This window comes from Syngnathus leptorhynchus, chromosome 6 (assembly GCF_054491065.1).
Source record: "Syngnathus leptorhynchus isolate UIUO chromosome 6, UIUO_Slep, whole genome shotgun sequence".
Lineage (NCBI taxonomy): Eukaryota > Metazoa > Chordata > Actinopteri > Syngnathiformes > Syngnathidae > Syngnathus > Syngnathus leptorhynchus.
In genome coordinates, this window is record NC_141200.1 from 15773388 (window position 1) to 15797358 (window position 23971).

General features: G+C 44.7%; 1 protein-coding gene across 1 annotated transcript in view; it reads right to left on the reverse strand.

The window, feature by feature from the left end:
* Positions 1 to 6657: 6657 nt before the first annotated feature.
* Positions 6658 to 23971, reverse strand: part of LOC147056171 (NT-3 growth factor receptor-like) — a 74104-nt gene continuing 56790 nt past the window's right edge. Inside the window, 5 exon segments of the mRNA XM_085914817.1 lie at positions 6658 to 7606; positions 7970 to 8128; positions 10299 to 10542; positions 20531 to 20703; positions 22503 to 22633. Of these exon segments, the coding sequence (XP_085770943.1) occupies positions 7421 to 7606; positions 7970 to 8128; positions 10299 to 10542; positions 20531 to 20703; positions 22503 to 22633 (893 nt within the window). The 3' untranslated portion in view covers positions 6658 to 7420.

The following is a 23971-nucleotide window of genomic DNA, read 5'->3' on the forward strand; positions in this document are numbered from 1 at the left end:
AGAGCTAGCTCTAGAGAAGAGGAGGACGCAACGGCAGCAGCACTGCTCGAAAAGCTGGACTTCTCCCGCAAGGCGAGATGGACAGAAGTCGTTGAATCAATTAACTTCACCCATTCCAGCCGGAAGGCGTGGCAGACCATCAACCAGCTCACAGGCAGAAATACATCAGCCCACAGATGCCCAGTCACTGCAAACGCAATCGCCTCCCAACTCCTGAAGAATGACCGCTTCCCGGAAGCAGACAAAGACCTTGCACGACTGATATTGCGTGTGGTGTCTTGTATCTCAAGAGCGGCCAACGTGGATTCCAATCTCTCGGGACCCTTTACAGCAGAGGAATTCAGTGAGGCCATGAGTAAGCTAAAGCCGGGCAAATCCCCGGGCCGTGACAATATCCACCCGGAGTTTGTCATCCACCAGGGCCCAACAACATCTAGATGGCTTAGAGCTTTCTTCACATCATGCTACCGGAGACTAAAGCTCCCAAAGATCTGGCGTAGGGCCTCTGTGATAGCTCTGTTGAAGCCAAACAAAGATGCGAAGGACCCCAAGTCATACAGGCCCATCTCACTGCTGAGCGCCCCATTTAAGATCCTGGAAATATTGATACAAAGCCGTATAGAGCCAGTGGTGGACCCACAGCTCCCACCGGAACAAGCTGGTTTCCGACGAGGAAGGTCAACAGCAGACCAGATCACCCTACTCTCCCAAGACATAGAGAACAGCTTCCAGGATAAGGAGAAAGCTGGAGTGGTATACCTGGACCTACCTGCCGCATACAATACAGTCTGGCACCGGGGACTCTACCTGAAACTGCTGAGGACCATACCGGACCGGCACATGGTGCAGTTCATCATGGAGACGCTTTCCAACCGCAGCTTTACTCTCCAAACCAGCAGTGGGCAGTGCAGTAGGCTCTGAAGACTGAGGAGCGGGGTACCGCAAGGGTCAGTTCTCTCACCAATTCTATTTAACATCTATACATACGATCTACCGGACACAGCATCCAGAAAGTATGGCTATGCAGACGACCTTGCCATCATGCTGAGCCGACCAACATGGAAGGCGACGGAAGACGGCCTGAATGAAGATATGCGCACCATGGTAGCATACCTTCGAAAGTGGCATCTCCAGCTCAGCCTTGGAAAGACTGTTGCTGCGTCATACCATCTCTGCACCAGGGAAGCAAGGAGAGAACTAGCAGTGAGCATTGAGGGCAAACGCCTGGAGGTTCAACGAGCCCCGAAGTACCTCGGCATGCGTCTGGATCGGACCCTATCCTTCAAACAACACCTTGATGATCTGAAGGCAAAGGTGACATCCAGGGTTGCACTGATCCGCCGCCTTGCTGGAACAACGTGGGGAGCCTCTGCTAAGACCTTGCGGATTTCTACTCAAGCGCTGGTCTTCTCTGCAGCCGAGTACTGTGCCCCAGTTTGGAACAGAAGCCCCCATGCCAAAAAGGTGGATGTGGCAATCAACAACGCCCTCCGAATTATAACAGGATGCCTGAAGCCCACCCCCGTGTCCTTCTTGCCTGTCCTTGCGGGAATAGCGCCAGCACACCTTCGCCGTGAGGCTGCCACCCTCGTTCTCGCCAGGAAGGCAAAAAATAACAACTGGCACACCCTGCATAGCACCACAACAACTCCAGCTCCACCAAGCAGACTCAAGAGGCGCCACGCCTACAACATTGTAGCACAAGAGATGCTCAATTCCATCCCCGAGGACATCTCCAGAGATGCTTGGCTGGCAGCAGCTTGGAAGCAGGAGTGGGAGGCAGCTGGTCCTTCCCTCATGCACCGTTACATCTGGGATCCAGGAGACGGCGCCATAGGAGGAGACGAACTACCTCGCCAGCAGTGGACCACACTGCACCGTTTAAGAACTGGTGTTGGGCGCTTCAACACATCCATGCGACAGTGGGGACTGGCGGATAGTGCGGCTTGCAAGTGCGGAGACCCCGAGCAGACGGCCGACCACATCATCGACACCTGCCCCCTATATAGACCACCCTCGGAGGCCGGCCTCTTTGACTTGGGACAAGAGATGCTGGCGTGGCTCCACGACACTAAGTTGATGTTACACGAAAGAGAGAGAGAGAGACTGGTATTACTATATACACATTACTCTTAAATCTATACCATAACCTTGTATACTTAAATACAGTCTTTTTTGATAAGGTCATTCATTCTATGGATCGGTAAATCAATCATAGCTTAATATGATGCTTTTTAATTTTCTTTTTATTTATTTTTTTACAATCAATGCTTAGATAAGCATTATAAAACGTGCAAGGAACTGACCTGGATGTCTGAACACTATTCTACACACATCCTTCAGTCACCACTTCATTTAAAAATAATGAAATAAAATAAAATAGTGCAACATAAATAAATAAAAATATGTTGAATATGACACAAACTATTGGTAACACAAACACACACATGACAAATATTAATGTTCTTATAACTTTATTAATTAAATGCAGTGCACCATGCAAGACATTTTGGGAACCTAACATTTATTTGTTTTTAAAACATATATTTACAGTGGATTTGTAGTCACTCCTGACCCCCCATTTGCGATTACAGTGATCCCTCGCTACTTTGCGCTTCACCTTTCGGAAATGCGCTACTTCATGGGTTTATAAATAATTTTCGGACTATAAGTCGCGCTGGAGTATAATTCGCACCAGCCATAAAATGCACAAAGTGAAAAAAATATATATAAGTCGCACCGGAGTATAAGTCGCACTTTTGGGGCAAATTTATTTGTCAAAATCCAACACCAAAAACAGACATGAACCAGAAACAACAGGCTAAACAATACGGTATGCTAACGTGACATATACACAAACGAGGAGCTGAGAACGGGCCTAACGTAACATTCAGAGTTATTCAAGTAAGTATTACATAAATAACAAGTTTATCAAACCATCTGTGTCACTCAAATTCATTAAAACCATTGATTGTGCTTTATGTAAACAATGCCGCGTATGCGCCACATATGCTGACGTCGGACCCGTTGTAAGTTGCATTTCTAATCATTCCACAGACCCATATAATGATATATAAAGTACATTTCAAATAACTATCATATTACAACAATATTATCAAACCATCTGTGTCACTCTAAATCATTAAATCCATCGATCAAATTCCTCGTCCTTTATGTCAACAACGCCGCGCGTGCGCTGCAGAGATCTAGTATATAACTATATTGTAGCGTTCACAAAGTACCAGGAAAGACGTGGGTTTGGTAAACGGCTCTTTATTTAACAAAACAAGAGTTCAACGAGCCAACAACTACTGAACTTCCAGCCACGGAGATGGAAGAGAGCTCCATAAATAGCCATAGCGTGCGTAAAAGCCATGTCCGAACCCCATCCACGTCCCCGGACAGCTACCCGGCCGAGCGCCGGACCCATCCACGGAGGTGAAAGAAAGCTCCCATCGAGAAAGACCGGGCGTGTGTAAAAGCCATAATAGTATTTCAAACCTTCTGTGTCACCAAATCATTAAATCCTTCAAACTCTTCTTCCTCCGTGTCACTTACAAACAAAGCTGCTAATGATGCTGGTAGTACGTGGGGCCCTTCGTCATCTTCGGCATTCGGTGATCGAATCCTTTGCCTTTTATGTAAACAACCGCGCGGCACGGGTGACGTCACTTGCAGTTCAAATGACAGTAATCCCTTGCTACATCGCGGTTCGTTTATCGCGGTTTCACTACCTCGGGGATTTTTGAAAAAAATCACATTTAAGTCGCTCCTGATTGTAAGTCGTCCCCCCCGCCCAAACTATGACAAAAACTGCGACTTATAGTCCGAAAATTACGGTAATGTGAGAACAGCATTTAAATACACGCTGATAACATGGGGTGTGCCTCTGAGCAATGCGGACAAGCGCAGGAAGTGCGGCAGCCATCTGTCACGAATGAGGTAGGACAACCATATGCAACACTTATTGTTAATTTAGGGACTGCGAAAAGAGGCAAAGGGGAAAAGGGAGGCTGGAACACCAGCACAGCAGGTGCCCGATGCGACTGACGAGCTGGTCAGCTAGCTCGTGTTGTGTGTTGTGGCGGCATCTCGTTGCACAGCAGAAAACAGCATTTAAATACACGCCAATAGCGCCCGGCATGCCTCTGAGCAATGTGCATCACTGTGGACAACCGCGGGAAGTGCGGCAGCCATTCTGTCACGAATGAGGCAGGACAACCATATACACCATGGACTGTTTATTTAGGGAATGCGAAAAGAGGAAAAAGGAAGCTGGAATGCCAGCAGAGCAGGTGCACAAGGCAACTGACGAGCCGGTCAGCGAGCATGCGTCGTGGTGACATCTTGTTACACAGCAGATTAGGCAAACTGGAATTAGGTGGTAGGCTGCGTGTGTCAAGGCAGACAACCAGCCAGGCGTAGCACTACACAGCGGATCAGGCAAACGGGAATCAGGTGGCAGGCGTGCATGTGTCAAAGCAGACGAAACGGCGAGGACTGACCGGCGTCTATATACACGCCCCACTCAGTGGGTAACACGGTACAGGTGGTGGCAATTAGCGCAGATTAACAAGCACAGTTCTATATTGGTGACACGCGGCCACAAGGTCTAGCGCTGAGGGCGTGTCAGTTGACCGTGCAGAAAGAAACGGGACAGTGACAATGAGCGCTCATAGCGTGGGCCGTGCCTCTGAGCAATGTGCTTCACTGAGGACAAACCCGGGGTGCGCAGCTGGCTGCCGCGGACCTAGGAAAAAAGCATTGCTGTCTAGAAGTTGGGACAGTGGCAATGAGCCCTGATAGCGCGCGGCGCGCCTCTGAGCAATGTACGTCACTGTGGACGTGACTAAGTTCAAGTGCAGGAGGCGGTAGCTGGCCATGCACGAGGGAAGAAGCACCAGCCGGTGCAGAATGAATCGGGAAAGGTGACAATATCACGTGTTTGTTTTTTTATTTACTGTAAAGATATACTACATGCACAGAACAGTGTGGGAATGGTAATCAAGGGAATGGGAAAGGTTTATGTAGCGTAAAAGTATTGGAAAGGGTTTAAAAAGCTTTAATATTGTGTACTAGACCACAATGCAACAGGAGATTTATGTGCAACCGTGACTCACTTTGGTTTTGCTATGCATGATGTGCTCTGGGTTAATGTAGTGTGCTAATTTAGAAAGTGGACATGTTGCATTGCTTGGCAAGGAAAACCACTCTTCCAAATGACTTGGTACACAAGTCCAACAAGGAACTTGTTCCAATGTGTTGGAACTTTCAATCCAATGGTGTTTAAATTTCTCAATAATAAAAATGCCATTTCTACTTTGCGGACCGGAGGGTGTGTTCCAATTATAGGGGAATCACACTCCTCAGCCTCCCTGGTAAGGTCTATTCAGGGGTGCTGGAGAGGAGGATCCGTCGGGAGGTCGAACCTCGGATTCAGGAGGAGCAGGAGGAGCAGTGTGGCTTGTCCTGGCCGTGGAACAGTGGACCAGCTCTACACCCTCGGCAGGATCCTCGAGGGTGCATGGGAGTTCGCCCAATTAGTCCACATGTGTTTTGTTCGACCGTGTCCCTCGGGAGGTTCTCTGGAGGGTGCTTCGGGAGTACGGGGTGCCGAGCCAACTGATAAGGGCGATTCGGTCCCTGTATCACCGATGCCAGAGTTTGGTCCGCATTTCCGGCAGTAAGTCGGATTCGTTCCCAGTGAGGGTTGGACTCCGCCAAGGCTGCCCTTTGTCACCGATTCTGTTCATAATTTTTATGGACAGAATTTCTAGGCGCAGCCGAGGCGTTGAGGTCCAGTTTGGGGACCTCAGCATCGCGTCACTGCTTTTTGCAGATGACGTGGTGCTGTTGGCTTCTTCAGTCCGTGATCTCCAGCTCTCACTGGAGCGGTTCGCAGCCGAGTGTGAAGCGGTCGGGATGAGGGTCAGCACCTCCAAATCCGAGTCCATGGTCCTCGGTCGGAAAAGGGTGGAATGCCCTCTCCGGATCGGGGATGAGATCCTGCCCCAAGTGGAGGAGTTCAAGTATCTTGGGGTCTTGTTCACGAGTGAGGGCAGGATGTAGCGCAAGATCGACAGGCGGATCGGTGCAGCGTCGGCAGTAATGCGGACTCTGTACCGGTCCGTCGTGGTGAAGAGAGAGCTGAGCCAAATGGCAAAGCTCTCGATTTACCGGTCAATCTACGCTCCTACCCTCACCTATGGTCACGAGCTATGGGTCGTGACCGAAAGAACGAGATCCAGGATACAAGCGGCTGAAATGAGTTTCCTCTGCAGGGTGTCCGAGCTCTCCCTTAGAGATAGGGTGAGAAGGTCGGTCATCCGGGAGAGACTCGGAGTAGAGCCGCTGCTCCTCCACGTTGAGAGGAGCCAGATGAGGTGGCTCGGGCATCTCATCAGGATGCCTCCTGGACGCCTCCCTGGGGAGGTGTTCCGGGCATGTCCCACCTGTAGGAGACCCCGGGGACGACCCAGGACACGCTGGAGAGACTATGTCTCTCGGCTGGCCTGGGAACGCCTTGGGATCCCCGGGGATGAGCTGGATGAAGTGGCTGGGGAGAGGGAGGTCTGGGAGTCTCTCCTAAAGCTGCTGCCCCCGCGACCCGACCCCGGATAAGCGGAAGAAGATGAAGGTGAAGGATTTTCGCTATGGTTCTGGAATGCATCTGCCGCAATAAACAAGGGATCACTGTAATGGGGAGCAGGTCAGCCCGGGAATAGAAAAAAATACTAATTAATCAAAGCAAGTTTACTTGCATCTCTAATTAAAAAAAAAAAAAGATTTGTTGACCAGTGTTACATGACAACACAACCACAGGGGTGCTGAGGAAATGTGTTAATACTATTCTACGACTAAACTTTTCATGACTAAGAATCAACTAGTTTTCTCATCGGTGTCCAGGCAGCTGCATTCCAGCGCAAATACATAGAAATCTCTAAGGGCTTATATTGAGGTGAAGGATTTTCGCTATGGTTCTGGAATGCATCTGCCGCAATAAACAAGGGATCACTGTAATGGGGAGCAGGTCAGCCCGGGAATAGAAAAAAATACTAATTAATCAAAGCAAGTTTACTTGCATCTCTAATTAAAAAAAAAAAAAGATTTGTTGACCAGTGTTACATGACAACACAACCACAGGGTTGCTGAGGAAATGTGTTAATACTATTCTACGACTAAACTTTTCATGACTAAGAATCAACTAGTTTTCTCATCGGTGTCCAGGCAGCTGCATTCCAGTGCAAATACATAGAAATCTCTAAGGGCTTATATTGAGTTAACTGCCTCTTAATAAAAAAGTCAATCTCAAGAGCATTGCTGTCGGGCTATGTTGATGTTAGTCATGTATTTAATTCCATTTCACTGCTTGTCTCCTTGTCGTAAATTAATATTCCGTTCCTCTTCATATGGTCCGTTGCTAACCCTGTATGTCCAAATAGACTGGTGCAGTTTTCGTCAGAGATACTATAGTCCTTTGAATGTCCTTCATGTTGAGACGCTGATGTGGTTCTCTCTGCCAACAACCTAGCATTATATCATAGACTTCTTTGGGACAGAGCCTTGGGCGCTCAAGTACCCTGCCCTGAGTTATACACTCAATCACCTAGAAGGATGAGCAAAGTTATACGATATTGAAAAGCTATCTTCATGTTATAATAAAGTAATCCTCTAGAGCAGAGTATAGAAATGTGAAGACATATGTAGATGTAATTTAAATTTCAAGAAACAAATTTTTTCAAACCATACAAATATTTTTGAATCACCATTTGTGCGGTACACATATAAAGATTTTTTTATTTGGAATTAGAATTCCATTCTTCCACTTTCTTCATTGCTTATTCTGATTAGTGTCACAGGTGAGCTGGAGACTATCCCAGCTGATTTTGGGCAAAAGGGAGGTTATACCCTAAACTGATCTTCTGCCATAAAATACATGTCATTTTGTCAAATACATGCAAATGTGTACCTCGTTATTGGCCAGCTGGAACCAGGGCTGTTTTCCATTGGTGAAGATTTCCCAGAGAACAACTCCAAAGCTCCAGACATCAGTCTCTGTGGTAAACTTCCTGTACATGATGCTTTCTGGGGGCATCCAGCGAATAGGCAGCATACTGTGGCCTCCCACCTAACAGCACGTATACAGGCACACACACATGCGGACACACACAGACGTATATTGTGTGATCAAGCTCGGTTACAAGGGTACCTTATACTACCGTATTTTTCGGACTAAAAGTCGCACCAGCCTTTAAATGCACAATAAAGTGAATATATATATATATATATATATATATATGTCACATCGGAGTATAAGTCACACTTTTGGGGCAAATTTATTTGTCAAAATCCAACACCAAGAACAGGCATGAACCAGCGACAACAGGCTAAACGACACGGTATGCTAACGTGACATACAGAAACGAGGAGCTGAGAACGGACCTGACGTAACATTCAGAGTTATTCAAATAACTATTACATAACACATTAATCAAATCATTTGTGTCACTCCAATTCATTAAATCCATCATGTAAACAATGCCGCGTGTGCGGCGCCGCTGACATCTGACTCGGCGTGAGTTGAATTTCTAATAATTCCACAGACCCATATAATGATATATATGTCATTTGAAGTATATATCAAATAACTATCATATGACAACAATATTATCAAACCATCTGTGTCACTCCAAATCATTAAATCCATCGATCAAATTCCTCGTCCTTTATGTCAACAATGCCGCGCGTGCGCCGCACAGATCTAGTATATAACTATATTGTAGCATTAACAAAGTAACAGGAAAGACGTGGGTTTGGTAAACGGCTCTTTATTTAACACAACAAGAGTTCAACGAGCCAACAACTACTGAACTGTAACAATAAAAACATATACAAGTTGCTACACGAAATAAAATATATCAAATAACTATAACATAAATAACACGTTTTTCAAGTCTTTCCAAATTATTAAATCCTTCAAACGTGGGGCCCTTTGTCATCTTCGTCATCCCGTGATCGAATGCTTTGTCATTTATGTAAACAACGGCTGCGCCGCGACGCTGACGTCACTTGCAGTTTAAATTACAGTGATCCCTTGCTACATCGCAGTTCGTTTATCGTGATTTCACTACATCGCGGATTTTTGAATTTTGAAAATTTGTGAAAATGTTCACATATAAGTCGCTCCTGAGTATAAGTTAAAAAACTATGAAAAAAATGCGACTTATAGTCAGGAAAATACGGTATATCAATGTAAAAATGTTCTGCAACATAAACAATATGACTCGGTGGTGCACTGGTTAGCACAACCGCCTCACAGTTAGGAGGATGTAGGTTTGATTCCACCTCTGGCCCTTCCTGTGTGGAGTTTGCATGTTCTCCCCGGGCCCACGTGGGTTTTCTCCGGGCACTTCAGTTTCCTCCCACATCCCAAAAACATGCCTGGTATGCCGATTGAGCACTCCAAATTGCCCCTAGGTGTGAGTGCGAGTGCGAATGGTTGTTAGTCTCTGTGTGCCCTGCGATTGGCTGGCAACCACCTACTGCCCGATGACTGCTGGGATCGGCTCCAGCACACCCGCAACCCCCGTGGTGACAAGCAGTACAGATGATGGATGGATGATGGATGGATGGATGGATGGATGGATGGATGGATGGATGGATGGATGGATGGATGGATGGATGGATGGATGGATGGATGGATGGATGGATGGAATGATGGATGGATGGATATTAAACAATAATAGTCTTCTCTTCTGACTATTGAACATGAACAGTGCAGTATTGTTTTGTTGTACATCCAAAATCACCAATCTGCTAAATTTCAAATTCTGTCTTATTTAAAGTGCAGGAAACTCATTAAAATGTAGAGTGACTGTTGAAATTACATGATTTGGTCAAAAATTTGGAAGGAGGAAACATCCTTAAATTGTGAATTTTTAGAATGTGAGCGAGGATGGCGAGAAAAGGGAAAAAAGCAAAAAGCAAAAATATATATTAAAAAATATATAACCATAGAACAACAGTAGGTTAAGAAGGTACTTGAGTGTTCAATAATTTTGACTTGACTGGTTGATCTCAGTTGACATTTTTGGGACCCGATTGTTTGCACTTTCTTTAGTTTTGTAGGGTGTGCTGTGCACACATTCTGTACATATTACAAATACGAACTATTGACAGTAGACCGTTCGATGAGGCAATTAGTTTCGTAGGGTGTGCTGTACACACATTCTGTACATATTACAAATACGAACTAATGACAGTAGACCGTTCGATGAAGCAATTAAGTATGACCTTACCCTATAATATTCAGTGCTGTAAATGTCTCTTGACATGCCAAAGTCTCCTATTTTCACCTGTAGGGCATTTCCCACTAGACAGTTTCTGGTAGCCAAATCCCGGTGCACAAAGTGTTGTGATGCAAGGTAGATCATCCCTGCTGCAATTTGACTGGCTATGTGAAGCATCTGGGACAAACCCAACTCTCCATTAGTCTGCAACGGCTGTCCATCCACCAAGATCATGGCATCTGGTCCATGGGCTCTAAGGGGAGTGTGAAATGGTTGGGAAATAGTTCAGACATCTACAGATTACAAAAACACATCTTCTGAATATGGAAGTTGACCTGCATTGTTTACGATTCTATTTGCTCTTTTTTACATCATGCATATTGGTTGTACGTTGTTCTTATAAGTATTACTCCACACCTTAACACAATGGGAAAGATACAGTAATACAAGAGTGCAGTACAGTGTATGCACAGAATTGTGACTTAAATTACCTTTAGTTTTCCCCAATATCCCCACACTCCCTGCGACCGTCTGATATAATTCACGTGATTTTCAACAAATCCTAGAGTCAATAATAACTCATAAAAATGTATTCTTATATTCCTTCCAGGGTTGTAGTGTCTATTTTTATATTTGCAGTGGCCGAAATTGCACAATTTTAACAAATCATGAATTTTGCAAAGATTCAAAGATGATTTGGTGTCATAGCAAGTCACAATTTTAATTCTCGACTCAGTTGGGTTTACTTTCATGATCTGCTTTGGATTCTCTCTTGAACAGAAAACATTTGTGTCATCAGCAAAAATAATATTCTTTAATATACTGGAAGCTTTGCATGTTGTTTATGTACACATATCTAAATAATCTTGGTCTTTATATTGATCTTTGTGGTACACCACAGGTTATATTCAAAGGTTATGAACTGTGTTCCCCTATCTCCGCAACCTGCAGTCTCTTGTCCATGTAACTTTTCAACCATTGCAATCCTAACCCTCTAATCCATCTATTTTCTGAACCGCTTAGTCCTCACGGGGGTCGCGGGCGTGCTGGAGCCTATTTCAGTCGTCATCGGGCAACAGGCGGGGGACACCCTGAACTGGTTGCCAGCTAATCGCAGGGCACATTGAGACGAACAATCATCCGCACACGCACTCGCACTTAGGGGCAATTTGGAGTGCCCAATCGGCACACCAAGCATTTTTTTGGGATGTGGGAAGAAACCGGAGTGCCCGCAGAAAACCCACGCGGGCTCGGGGAGAACATGCAAACTCCACACAGGGAGGGCCGGAGGTGGAATCAAACCCGCACCCTCCTAACTGTGAGGCGGACGTGCTACCCAGTGCCCCACCGAGCCGCCTTCCCTCTAGTCCCAAAACGCTGTCAAAGACTTTCTTTAAATCTATCAAAGTAGCTTTCTTCTGTCATATCCATTAGTACCATAGAGGTTCTTTTCCTTCCAACTGCTCCCATTGGGGTTGCCATAGCAGAAACCATTTCTATCTCACGCTGTCCTCTGTATCTTTCTCTGAGACACTAACCACCTGCATGCCCTCCCTCACCACATCCATAAACTTCCTCTTTGGCCTCCCTCTTCTCCTCTTGCCAGGTGACTCCTCAGAATCCTTGCTATATACCCCTGGTCCCTCATCAGTATGTTCAAACCATCTCAATCTCACCTTTCTGACTCAAGCCGTCTCACCTGAGCTGTACTTCTGATATGTTCATTCCTTATCTTGTCCATCCTCATCACTCCCAAATCATCTGTGCCACCTCTACCTCTGTCTCCAATGTTTTTGTTAGTGCCACCATCTTTAAGCTGTGCAACATCGCTGGTCGCACTACTGCCTTGTAGCCTTGCCCCTTCACTCTTACAGATATTCTTTGGTCACGAATCAATTCTGCCACCTTTCTCTACCCTGCCTGCACTCTCTTCTTCACCTCTCTGCTACACTCTCCAAAACTTTGGACAGTTGACCCCAAATATTTGAACTCCTCTACTTTCACTACTTCTGCTCTTTATAACCACACGATTCCACGAGGTTCCCCCTAATTCACATACATGTACTCAGTCTTACTCTTACTGACTTTCATTCCCCTGCTTTCCAGAGCATACCTCTACCTCTCTACTGTCAAGTGGCATGGTGTAAAAGATGGTGTAAAATTGGGTATCAAATTTGGCCCAGGCACATTGGCTATTCCAAAACATGTAGTTCCAAAATTTCACCAAGAGATGGTGTTAAAGCTTGACATAGGGGTGACCTGATGGAAACTAACAAATCTAATAAATTAAATTGTTAGCAATTGGGAGGACACGACGTGTTCAAACACGTAGCAACGCACAATTTTGGAATATGAGTTTGCTATGCCATAATTTTAAGATGTAACATCTTGAGCAATATCAATATATATGTTAAAGTTCGAACAACCCATTATTATGGTTAAGTATGATTATGTGTTAAGATTGATCTTTACTAGACAAGATATGTTATTAATGTTGCAATGTTTGATCCAACCTGTATTTAAAATTGGTGTTCCATCCATACCTGAATGTATTAAGCTGAAAGGAGACATCAAGGGCTAATAGTGAAAGAACGAGCAAAACAGGAAACAGCAGCAGAGAACAGTCATGCACAATGCTTGCTCTTTTGAGCAAAGTTGCCAAGGCAACCAGTGGTTCCTAGCTGAAAGTCAGGTGAAGACTGCAATCCCACGCATGAGCCTGACCCGGAGGTCACCTCATCTGGTCGAGAAAGCAGCTGATAATAATATAGTACTAATAATAATATATACTGAATAAAAAATGTAGGTGTAGGACCTATGGGGACCTATAGAGGCCTACAGGGAAATCCCCGTCACGTGCATGGAGACCTATAGGGGAAGTCACGTGCAAGGAAAGCCTAAAAATATGTCATCCTGACACAGAGCGATGCGGTTCTTCCCGGTCAGGGCAATAGCCCTGTTGCTGCCTGGAGTAGAGAATGCCGTTTAGACGAAGATGACATTTTCATTCTTCAGACCAAAATCTACTAAAATGAATTTCCAGAGTCTTCAAATTGGACTTTGTCAAATTTAAAGCTTCAAATTGGACTTTGTCAAATTTTAAGCTTCGAGAAAGGCAGAGGAGACAGCTGCTTCGGTCAGAAAGGGGAAAACGCCAATGTTACGGCGTTGGCTAATCTCCTCAAGGCCAGACCTTTCCTCTTTTTTCAAACAGAATTCGGATTTTGGAACAAAGGAAAGCCGATCACTCGACTTGTTCAACCAAATAGGATTTTAGCCCATTTGTCTCTTCTTTTGTTCTGAGATGGGTGAGTGGAATTTGTTGTTGTAATTTCGATTTATAATTATTATTATTTTTGTTTATTCATTAAATTTCTTCTTAATCCTTAATTCGGTTATTGATTATTTCACATTAACTATGTTGAGTATGGTTTTATATGCAGTAATTAGAACTTTAATTTTTCTTTATTTCCCTATCATAGTCATTCTTTCAATCCGTTCAATTCTTTTTAAAGTGAAGACATCTTTAATCCTTAACATCAGGAATAGTCAGATCTGGTTCGAAGTAGTTATCTTGAGCTCAGCTAGGGCGAGCACTCTAGTAAATCAACGAATTCCTTCGGTCTTACCAAAGACAGATAAATTTATCCGAGCGATAAATGCTTCAAACACTATCCTTGTACATGTTCTGCACTACCCTTTCTGCAAATTTAGACTTGGTCATAGAATAGCACAACTCTTCTCTTGTTATCCAGTCATAAACTTTTTATAATTCCACAAACACACAATGTAACTCCTTCTTGCCTTCTCTATACTTCTTCATCAGTATTCTCAGAGTAAACAATGCATTGGTAGTTTCTCGGGATGAAACCATTTTGGTGCTCACAGACCTGAGATCTTAACCTGTTTTCTAAGCTTCACCTTTATTACTCTTTCCCAAAACTTCATGTCATATCTGATACATGATGATTTATTCATTGTATGTGCCTTCTTGATTTTACTTTTTGTGTTGTTGTTTTTTTTTGGGGATGTTTTGTTATATGTCTTGTCACCGTGGGATAGTGGGTAACGCAATTTCAATCTCTTTGTGTGTCTTGGCATGTGAAGTGATTGCCAATAAAGCTGACTTTGACTTTGATACATTTTATGCCTCTGTAGTTAATGAAATTCTGCATATCACCCTTATTCTTAAAGGAACCGGCATACTTCGTCTCCACTCTTCAGGCAGCCTCTCACTTTCCAATATTTTATTCAACAATCTGGTGAGAAACTACTCTACCATCTCTCCGAGACTATTTTGTGCCTCCACTGGAAGTTTATCTACTTTTTCACTCTTCATCCTGTTTATAGCTGCCCTCGCCTCCACCTTACTTATCTTGCACTTCCTGAGTGCCATGGAGGTTGAGCGACTTTTTTCTAAATAATTTTTTTACGAGTAACTCATATTAACTGGCCTGGATAGAGAATATGGGCCTCCTCCAAGAACCTACACCTGAAAGTACCAAGCCAGAGGTTGGCTGCACTGTTTATGGGCCCCCTTTTAGTCATTAGTCCTACAGCATTCTGCCTTCACCTGCCTTGGTCCCTTCGCATCCATCCAACATTCCACTAAAGCCAAGGCAAGTCGGTCAAGGTCAGTCCCCCACCTCCTCCTGTGGTCTACAAGGTGAAGCGTCTGCTGGCTGTCCGTGATTCCTGGTGCACTGGGAGCGGTACAGCCCTGAAGGAGGCAGTTGGTCCCTTACTGTTAGGGTTGACAAATTATCTTGATCGTATGATTATGTTGGAATGTAGACAAGAATTATTAACTTATAATAATAAGTTATAAGTACCACCAGGCACTTCCGGGTTGCTACTGTGGTGGCCATTTGTCTACCGTCGATCATCGGACACGTAAGTATGGCTGCGGAACAAGAGGTTTGTACTGCTTCGTGCACCAACTGCACCCTTCTGTTAGAGAGGTTGTCCCTGCTAGAGGGACGTGTCCGCCAGTTAGAGCAGAATAGTGCGATAACAGTAGATGTGGCGGACACAGTCGCGGACTGTAGTCAGCCCAGTAGCCCCGTTAGCATTAGCCCCAAGCGGCTTGCTAATCGCGATGAGCCAGGTGGGACGCATAGCCGTCCAAAGTCATCTCGGTCTACTGGCCCTCGCACCTTGGTCATAGGTGACTCCATTACCCGAAATATCACGCTTAAAAATCCAGCCACGGTAATGTGTATTCCTGGGGGCAGAGCACCCGACATAGAAGCTAATCTTAGGGAGCTGACTCGCAATAGGACTAGTCAACAGCGTAGTTCCAACAACACTAGCTACTCTGATATAGTGATACACGTCCGCGCCAATGATGTTAGGATGAGGCAATCTGAGATCACAAAGAGAAACATAGCGAGGACTTGTGATCTCGCCAGAAAGATGAGTCGGCATCGAGTATTTGTCTCTGGCCCCCTGCCTGGGAGAGGCTCTGATGAGAGGTTTAGTAGATTAGTCTCCCTTAATCGATGGATGGCTGGGTTCTGTAAAAAGCAGGGACTGTATTTCATAGATAACTGGTCCTCCTTCTGGGGCCGCCCCGACCTGCTGAGGAAGGACGGCCTTTATCCTAACCGTGAAGGCGCCTTCACTCTTTCTAGGAATATAAATGACTGTTTGAGCCACTCATGACAGGTCACCTTAGAGCAGGCCGGAGCACAGGTGACTAGACCACCTGTCAGGATGGGTTTGGAGTCAGTTAAGTTAAAGTCAACTAGCGCTAGGCTAGACTTCCAGCATGCACATAGCTCCTTGTGTAGACTAGAGCGTCACAGTCTGAATAGTGCTACAGTACACATGAACACACTTTCTACTGAGGTGGCAGACAAATCCAATCGCTCCACCCCGACCGGTATAGCTGATGATATGGTGCCTGTTTCAGATAATATTACGTGTGCACCAAATATTTACTATCAAATTCCTACGGTCGTATCGTCCCACCGCGCGAATAAACAATTGAGAGGTGATGTCAGGCCTAGAGAACACAATCTTACTTTCATTTCGTTCAAAAATCCTTTGATAAATACAAACCCTGATCAACCGATTACACTTAAACTTGGTTTTATGAATATTAGATCGCTTCATACGAAAGCAGTTCTAGTTAATGACCTCATCACGGAACATAATCTAAATATATTTGGTCTTTGCGAGACCTGGTTAAAACCTAATGAACTGCTACCGCTTAATGAGGCCTCGCCTCCAAATTTTGTGAGCTCGCATGTGGCGCGTCCTTGAAAAAAGGGTGGGGGTGTTGCCCTCATCTCAAATTCCGATCTGAGATTTACGCCTCGTTCGATTAACATATTTAAAACATTTGAAGTTCTCACTGTCCGATCCACCGCTTTACCGTCATTTTATCTTGCTGTTATTTACCGTCCACCTGGGGCTTACGTTGGCTTCCTGGATGAATTTTCAGAATTTGTGGCTGATCTAGTGACAAACGCGGATAATATAATAATCATGGGCGATTTTAACGTCCACATAAGTTTACCGTCAGAGCCACTTACTTCGGTGTTTCAGACTCTAATTGATACGTTTGGTTTTACGCAAGCCGTACAGGTAGCAACGCATAAGAATGGTAATACCTTAGATTTGGTATTATCCCGAGGACTGGCAACCTCTAATATAACAGTACTGCCATACACTACTGTTTTGTCTGATCACTACTTAATAAAATTTGAAATTTTAGTTCTTAGTCAAAGACAAGAGAGCAATCAGAATTATAGCAGCCGTAATATTAACTCCATGACTGCGCTATCTGGGCTACTGGCACCAGCAATTGCCGTATTGCCCTCATATACCGGCTCTATTAATAATCTTACAAATGAATTCAATGCTACATTGTTAAATGCCATTGACTCTGTGCCGCCGCTACGTCTGAAAACTCGCCGTAGATTGCCTACTCCGTGGTTCACAGATGAAACACGTTCGCTTAAACAATTAAGTAGAAAGCATGAGCGCAAATGCCGTTTAACCAAACTTGAGGTTTTCCATCAGGCATGGCGCGACAGCCTCCTGAAATATAAAGATGCGCTTATCTTAGCAAAAACTTGTTATTTTTCGCAGGTCATTAATCTCAATAAGAACAATCCTAAATACCTATTTGATACGGTGGCCATTCCGATCACTCAGTCGGGACCGCCGATTACCGACGCGGACGATCATGCAATAACCCTTTCAAATTTTAAAAGCGTGTCCCTCGAAAGGCTTACACAATTAGTTAGTGCGGCTAAACAAACAACATGTTTACTTGACCCGCTTCCAGCCAAACTATTTAAAGAATTATTTCAAATCTTAGGACCGTCCGTTTTAAATATAATTAATCTGTCTGTCTCCTCTGGAATAGTGCCAACAGCCTTTAAAACCGCTATTATTAAACCGCTACTTAAGTGACCAAATCTTGACCCGGACTGTCTCAGTAACTATAGGCCAGTTTCAAATCTCCCATTCATAGAAAAACTGCTTAAAAAAAGTAGTAGCGCAGCAGCTTATTGATTACATGGTGGCTAATAAATTGATATGAATCTTTTCAGTCTGGGTTTGGAGCTAATCATTCCACTGAGACAGCACTTGCTAAAGTGACTAATGATCTCCTCTTAGCTATGGATTCAAATACTTCATCGGTATTGTTACTACTCGATCTTAGTGCTGCCTTCGACACTGTTGACTTCAATATTTTATGAGAGCGTCTTAAAGGTTGTGTTGGTATTTCGGGGTCAGCACTAGGCTGGTTTCCTTCGTACCTATCAGACAGGACGCACCGAGTGGTCCATGGCAATGCGTCCTCTGAGCTCTATAAAGTTACGTGTGGTGTCCCACAGGGATCGGTACTAGGACCAATTCTATTTAATATTTATATGACTCCGCTTGGGGACATAATACGTAAATATAATATTAGTTTTCAATGTTATGCGGATGACACCCAATTATATATGCCATTATCAATGACAAATCCGCGGGACTGTTGTAATCTTGAGGCATGCCTTGCGGAGATCAAGCAATGGACGTCTCTCAACTTCCTTTGTCTGAACCCAGATAAAATTGAGATGTTGATAATTGGTCCAGCTCGTTATCAACATTTATTTAAGGAAACCGCTATAACTCTAGATAACCGTACTATCACTCAGAGTGATACTGTAACTAATCTCGGGGTAATATTTGACCAAACGGTCTCCTTTCAAAAGCACATTAAGAATACAACCAGAATAGCATTTTTTCACCTTCGTAATAATTGCTAAGATTCGCCCAATCCTCTCGACCGGTGATGCAGAAATTATTATACATGCGTTATTATACATACAAGTCTACAGTTAGTACAGAATGCTGCTGCAAGGCTGCTCTCACGGACAAGAAAATTTGATCACATTACCCCAATATTAGCCAATTTACACTGGCTCCCGGTCCATTTAAGATGTGACTTCAAGGTTCTTCTATTAACCTATAAATCATTGCATGGCTTAGCGCCTTCATATCTCGTCGACTTAGTTGTTCCTTATGTTCCGTCTCGTAACCTTCGTTCACAAAACGCTAGTCTTTTAGTGACACCGAAGGCCAAGAAAATGTCTGCAGGGGCTAGAGCATTTTCTATTCGGGCTCCAGAGCTCTGGAATGCCCTACCAATGGATATTAGAACTGCTACCTCAGGAGAAACATTTAGGATACGTTTAAAGACGTATTTCTATGATATGGCCTTTAATTAACCTGTAGTAACCGATTCGGCTGGAGTTTGTTTTTGCTCCCTCTCCCCGACCCCACTCCCCCCACCCCTCCCCGGCTGGGGAGGTGGTTAGGTGACACCCAAGCTGACGACGGCTATCTAGATTCTCGTGGACCAATTCAGCATGAGGGAACTGCAGCGGAATACCCTCCTAGAGGACACTGCCAGGACAATCGAAGGCACCTCCGACAGCTCTTCGCTTTGGCCTGGACATCCAGTTTTTGATTTTTCATATTATGTATTTTATGTGCCCTCTTTGCATCCATTGCAGCCTGGTGATCCTGAAAGGGGGATCCTTCCATCTGTGGTCCCTTCTCAAGGTTTCTCATTTTTCCCCTGGTAGGGGTTTTTGAGGTTTTCCTTGCCGTTTTGGGAGCCCAAGATCAGGGGATGCTTTGAGAATAATTGTCAATTGATTGTCTATGTGAATCCCTTTGAGACTGCTTGTGATTTAGGGCTATACAAATAAACTTGACTTGACTTGAACTTTGTCTAAACCTTTTACCTTTCCTTGACTCTGAAAGGGCGGCTCGGTGGTGCACTGGGTAGCACGTCCGCCTCACAGTTAGGAGGGTGCGGGTTCGATTCCACCTCCGGCCCTCCCTGTGTGGAGTTTGCATGTTCTCCCCGAGCCCGCGTGGGTTTTCTCCGGGCACTCCGGTTTCCTCCCACATCCCAAAAAACATGCTTGGTTGGCCGATTGAAGACTCTAAATTGTCCCTAGGTATGAATGCGAGTGCGGATGGTTGTTCGTCTCTGTGTGCCCTGCGATTGGCTGGCAACCAGTTCAGGGTGTCCCCCGCCTGTTGCCCGATGACGGCTGGGATAGGCTCCAGCACGCCCGCGACCCCCGTGGGGACTAAGCGGTTCAGAAAATGGATGGATGGATGGATGGATGGATGGATGGATGGATGGATGGATGGATGGATGGATGGATGGATGGATGGATGGATGGATGGATGGATGACTCTGAAAGATTGCACCATTCAGTTGTTGAAACTTTCCAAATGGTGTGGAAACATTCTTGCTTAGTTAGTCATCTAAAATGCTCCACCACTTTCTGTTTCCACGACCTTGTAAAACGATGAGCTGGGACCCTCCACACTGATTAACCAATTGCTGAGGTGACCACCAAACATGTCCAATGTCACCCCCACTCAGCTTGTTCTCAATAAATATGCTCTTGCAAGAGACCAAAGGCAGACTTTGTTCGAACATCGCTGTACCTTCAGTAACGGACAAATTCTCCACTTGCAAGTGCTCAAAGGGCATACTGTCTCCCGTGTGGTTCCTCCTTTTATAGAGATCATCCTGACCAATCTGGGCTGTCAGGAGTTGGCCCTAGAACGGGGGTGAGGTTGTCTCGTCTATGGTTTTTTTGTGTCTTGTCACTTCTTGTATTATTTTAAAATCCTAAATCACCCAACCCAAGCAGAATCTTACAATGATTACGCAATAATCTAACTATACATTTTATGTTTTCTGTACTTACCTGAGAAATTTATTCAAATCTCCATGCTTCATGTACTCAAAGACCATAATGAGTGGATCTCCATCAACACATACGCCATAAAATTTCACAATATGTTCATGTTGGAGATTGTTCAGCAGCTGAGCTTCATGTTGGAAATCTTTCCTTGCTGATAAAGTGGGGTCCTTTAGAGTCTGGAGAGAAAATTTCATTGTAAACATTAGCAAGTACCGATACCAGGTATTGGTATAGGTACTGATACCAGGTATTGGTATCGATGCGGATACCAGCCTTATTTCAAAGTACCGTAATTTTCGGACTATAAGGTGTACCTAAAAACCGACAGTGCACCTTATAGTCCAGTGCGCCTTATATATGGATCAATTTTTGAATTTGTTGATCCATACTGGTTGTACACAGTGCTCTGCCAAAATTTTCAGTACGTTTCAGTACGACTAGTAAATTACAAGGTTGCATCGCTTACCAGCATTACGGCAACCGTGGGCAGGGGGCGTCACTGAATAGCTGTTGTACCCGTGAGGCTATTTAATTTCAAAATAGTTATTTAATTAGGAAAAACATAAAAAAGGAAAAACACCTTGTTGTGAGGGAAAACAACAAGGACTGCAAAAGGTTCAACACAAAGCGCTCCAAACAGGAGGGTTCCTGATAAAAAGGATGAATAAAAATTGACTAAGAAATCGGATCGGCCCGATCTTTTTCTATTTTCCAGTGATCCGAGATCGGCTCCATTAGCTGACTACTGTAAAGTACCCGCTCGTCTGCAACATGGCAATTTAAAGCGTTTTGTAAAACTGCAGATGGAAAGGTTGCTAAAGCAATGCAACCAATGCTGGATGTTATGAGGAGAGACAAACACACTCCAACGAAAACAAACAAGCAAAGAAGATCACAGAAAGGCTGGTCAAATGTATTGGTCTTGACAACCAGCCCATCTCAGTAGCACTTGGATAGCGCTTTCGTTTTGATAATACTGTACCAAGTCCGTTTTTTTTTCTTTTTACTTTTGTCTAAAATATTAAATTGAAGCTGATCTTTAATTCTCAGTAAGATTTACAATAATGATTTGATACAATACAATACAATACAATACAAAAATTAAAATACAATACAATGGGATTTACAATAATAATAGTCATGCTTATTGATGACATTTTTAGTCTTACAAAAAGTTGAGTTAATTGCTCAAAATATATTTCAGTTTTATAAATTTCAATACTAAAGGCAAAATATCGGATCGGGACTCGAAATCGGATCGGTTTTGAGATTAAAAGATCAGATCGGGATCAGAGGCAAATGCTGATCAGGACATCCCTAGTTCTTGCTGTAGGCTGTGGCAACAAGGCTGTGGTTCGAAAACTGTGACCGCTTTGGTGAAGAAAAACTTTGGCACAAGACAGGGGGAATGCGGACAACTTAACATAGGGGTGTCAAACTATGTTTTTTGTCGCGGGCCTTATCGTAATCATAGTTTCTCTCGGAGGGCCATTATGATTGTCAACGTATTCTATATACGCTATACGTAGGCTACAAAAAAACTGATGAATAACTTGAAATCAGAGACTAGTAATAACTGTTCAAAGATTTAAAAAAGACAAATGGTATAATAAAATTGCAAGTAATATCTATATTTTCTTTAAAGTGAAGACAATTTGTAATTTTAGTAAAGACAAAGTCGCTGCAATTTTTTTTTTCGCGGGCCACATAACATGACGTAGTGGGCCTTGCGTTTGAAACGTATGATTTAACACATGAGGATAACTGGAAACAGGTGGAAACAGTTAGGAATCATAGTAGAGATTGATGACATGTGAGGAAGGGCAAGTGACTTTACATGAGGACAATCGGGACTCTAAGACAAAACAGGAACAATGAAAACAAGGCAAAGTCAAGATCAAAACTAATTCAATAAAGGACATGACACACATAGTACATGCACAGATATGCACCAGAGCCCCCCTCCCCCTCTTACCTTTACAGCTACAAGCATTTTGTCTTTTCTTGGGCACAGAGTGTAACATTCCGCTAAGAAAACTTTGCCAAACGCTCCTTCTCCAAGCTCCCTCTTCAAAATGATGTCCTTTCGTTTTAGATGCTCAACATCTTCAAGAGAGAAAATCATTCTCTTTATCCGAAAAAATCCAAAATACATGTTCTTTCTTGCTACTCATACAGATATAGGGGCAGTAATTTATTTTAAAAAAGTTGTGATATTTTTTAAAGAAATAAAAACAGAATACAATGTATGTATGTCCCCTCCGTGAGTCGTCACCTTATCGTGGTGGAGGGGTTTGCATGCCCCTATGATCCTAGGAGCCATGTTGTCTGGGGCTTCATGCCCCTGGTAGGGGCCGGACCCCATGAGCGAAGGCCCGGCCACCAGGCGCTCGCCTTCGAGCCCCACCTCCAGGCCTGGCTCCAGAGAGGGGCCCCGGTGACCCGCGTCCGGGCGAGGGAAAACGACATCCATATATTGTATTCGTCATTAGGGGTCTTCTGAGCCGTGCTTTGTCTGGCCCCTCACCTAGCTTATCCGGGGTCGGGTCGCAGGGGCAGCAGCTTTAGGAGGGACTCCCAGACTTCCCTCTCCCCAGCCACTTCATCCAGCTCATCCCGGGGGATCCCAAGGCGTTCCCAGGCCAGCCGAGAGACATAGTCTCTCCAGCGCGTCCTGGGTCGTCCCCAGGGTCTCCTACCGGTGGGACATGCCCGGAACACCTCCCCAGGGAGGCGTTCAGGAGGAATCCTGATGAGATGCCCAAGCCACATAATCTGGCTCCTCTCAACGTGAAGGAGCAGCGGCTCTACTCAGAGTCTCTCCCGGATGACCGAGCTTCTCACCCTATTCTAAGGGAGAGCCCGGAACCTCTGCGGAGGAAACTCATTTTGGCCGCTTGTATCCTGGATCTCGTTCTTTCGGTCATGACCCATAGCTCGTGACCATAGGTGAGGGTAGGAGCGTAGATCGACCGGTAAATCGAGAGCTTTGCCATTTGGCTCAGCTCTTTCTTTACCATGACGGACCGGTACAGAGTCCGCATTACTGCCGACGCTGCACCAACCCGCCTGTCGATCTTGCGCTCCATCCTGCCCTCACTCGTGAACTAGACCCCAAGATACTTAAACTCCTCCACTTGGGGCAGGATCTCATCCCCAAACCGGAGAGGGCATTCCACCCTTTTCCGAACGAGGACCATGAACTCGGATTTGGAGGTGCTGACCCTCATCCCGACCGCTTCACACTCGGCTGTGAACCGCTCCAGTGAGAGCTGGGGATCACGGCCTGAAGAAGCCAACAGCACCACGTCATCTGCAAAAAGCAAAGACGCGATGATGAGGTCCCCAAACCGGACCCAATCAATGCCTTGGCTGCGCCTAGAAATTCTGTCCATAAAAATTATGAACAGAATCGGTGACAAGGGCAGCCTTGGCGGAGTTCAA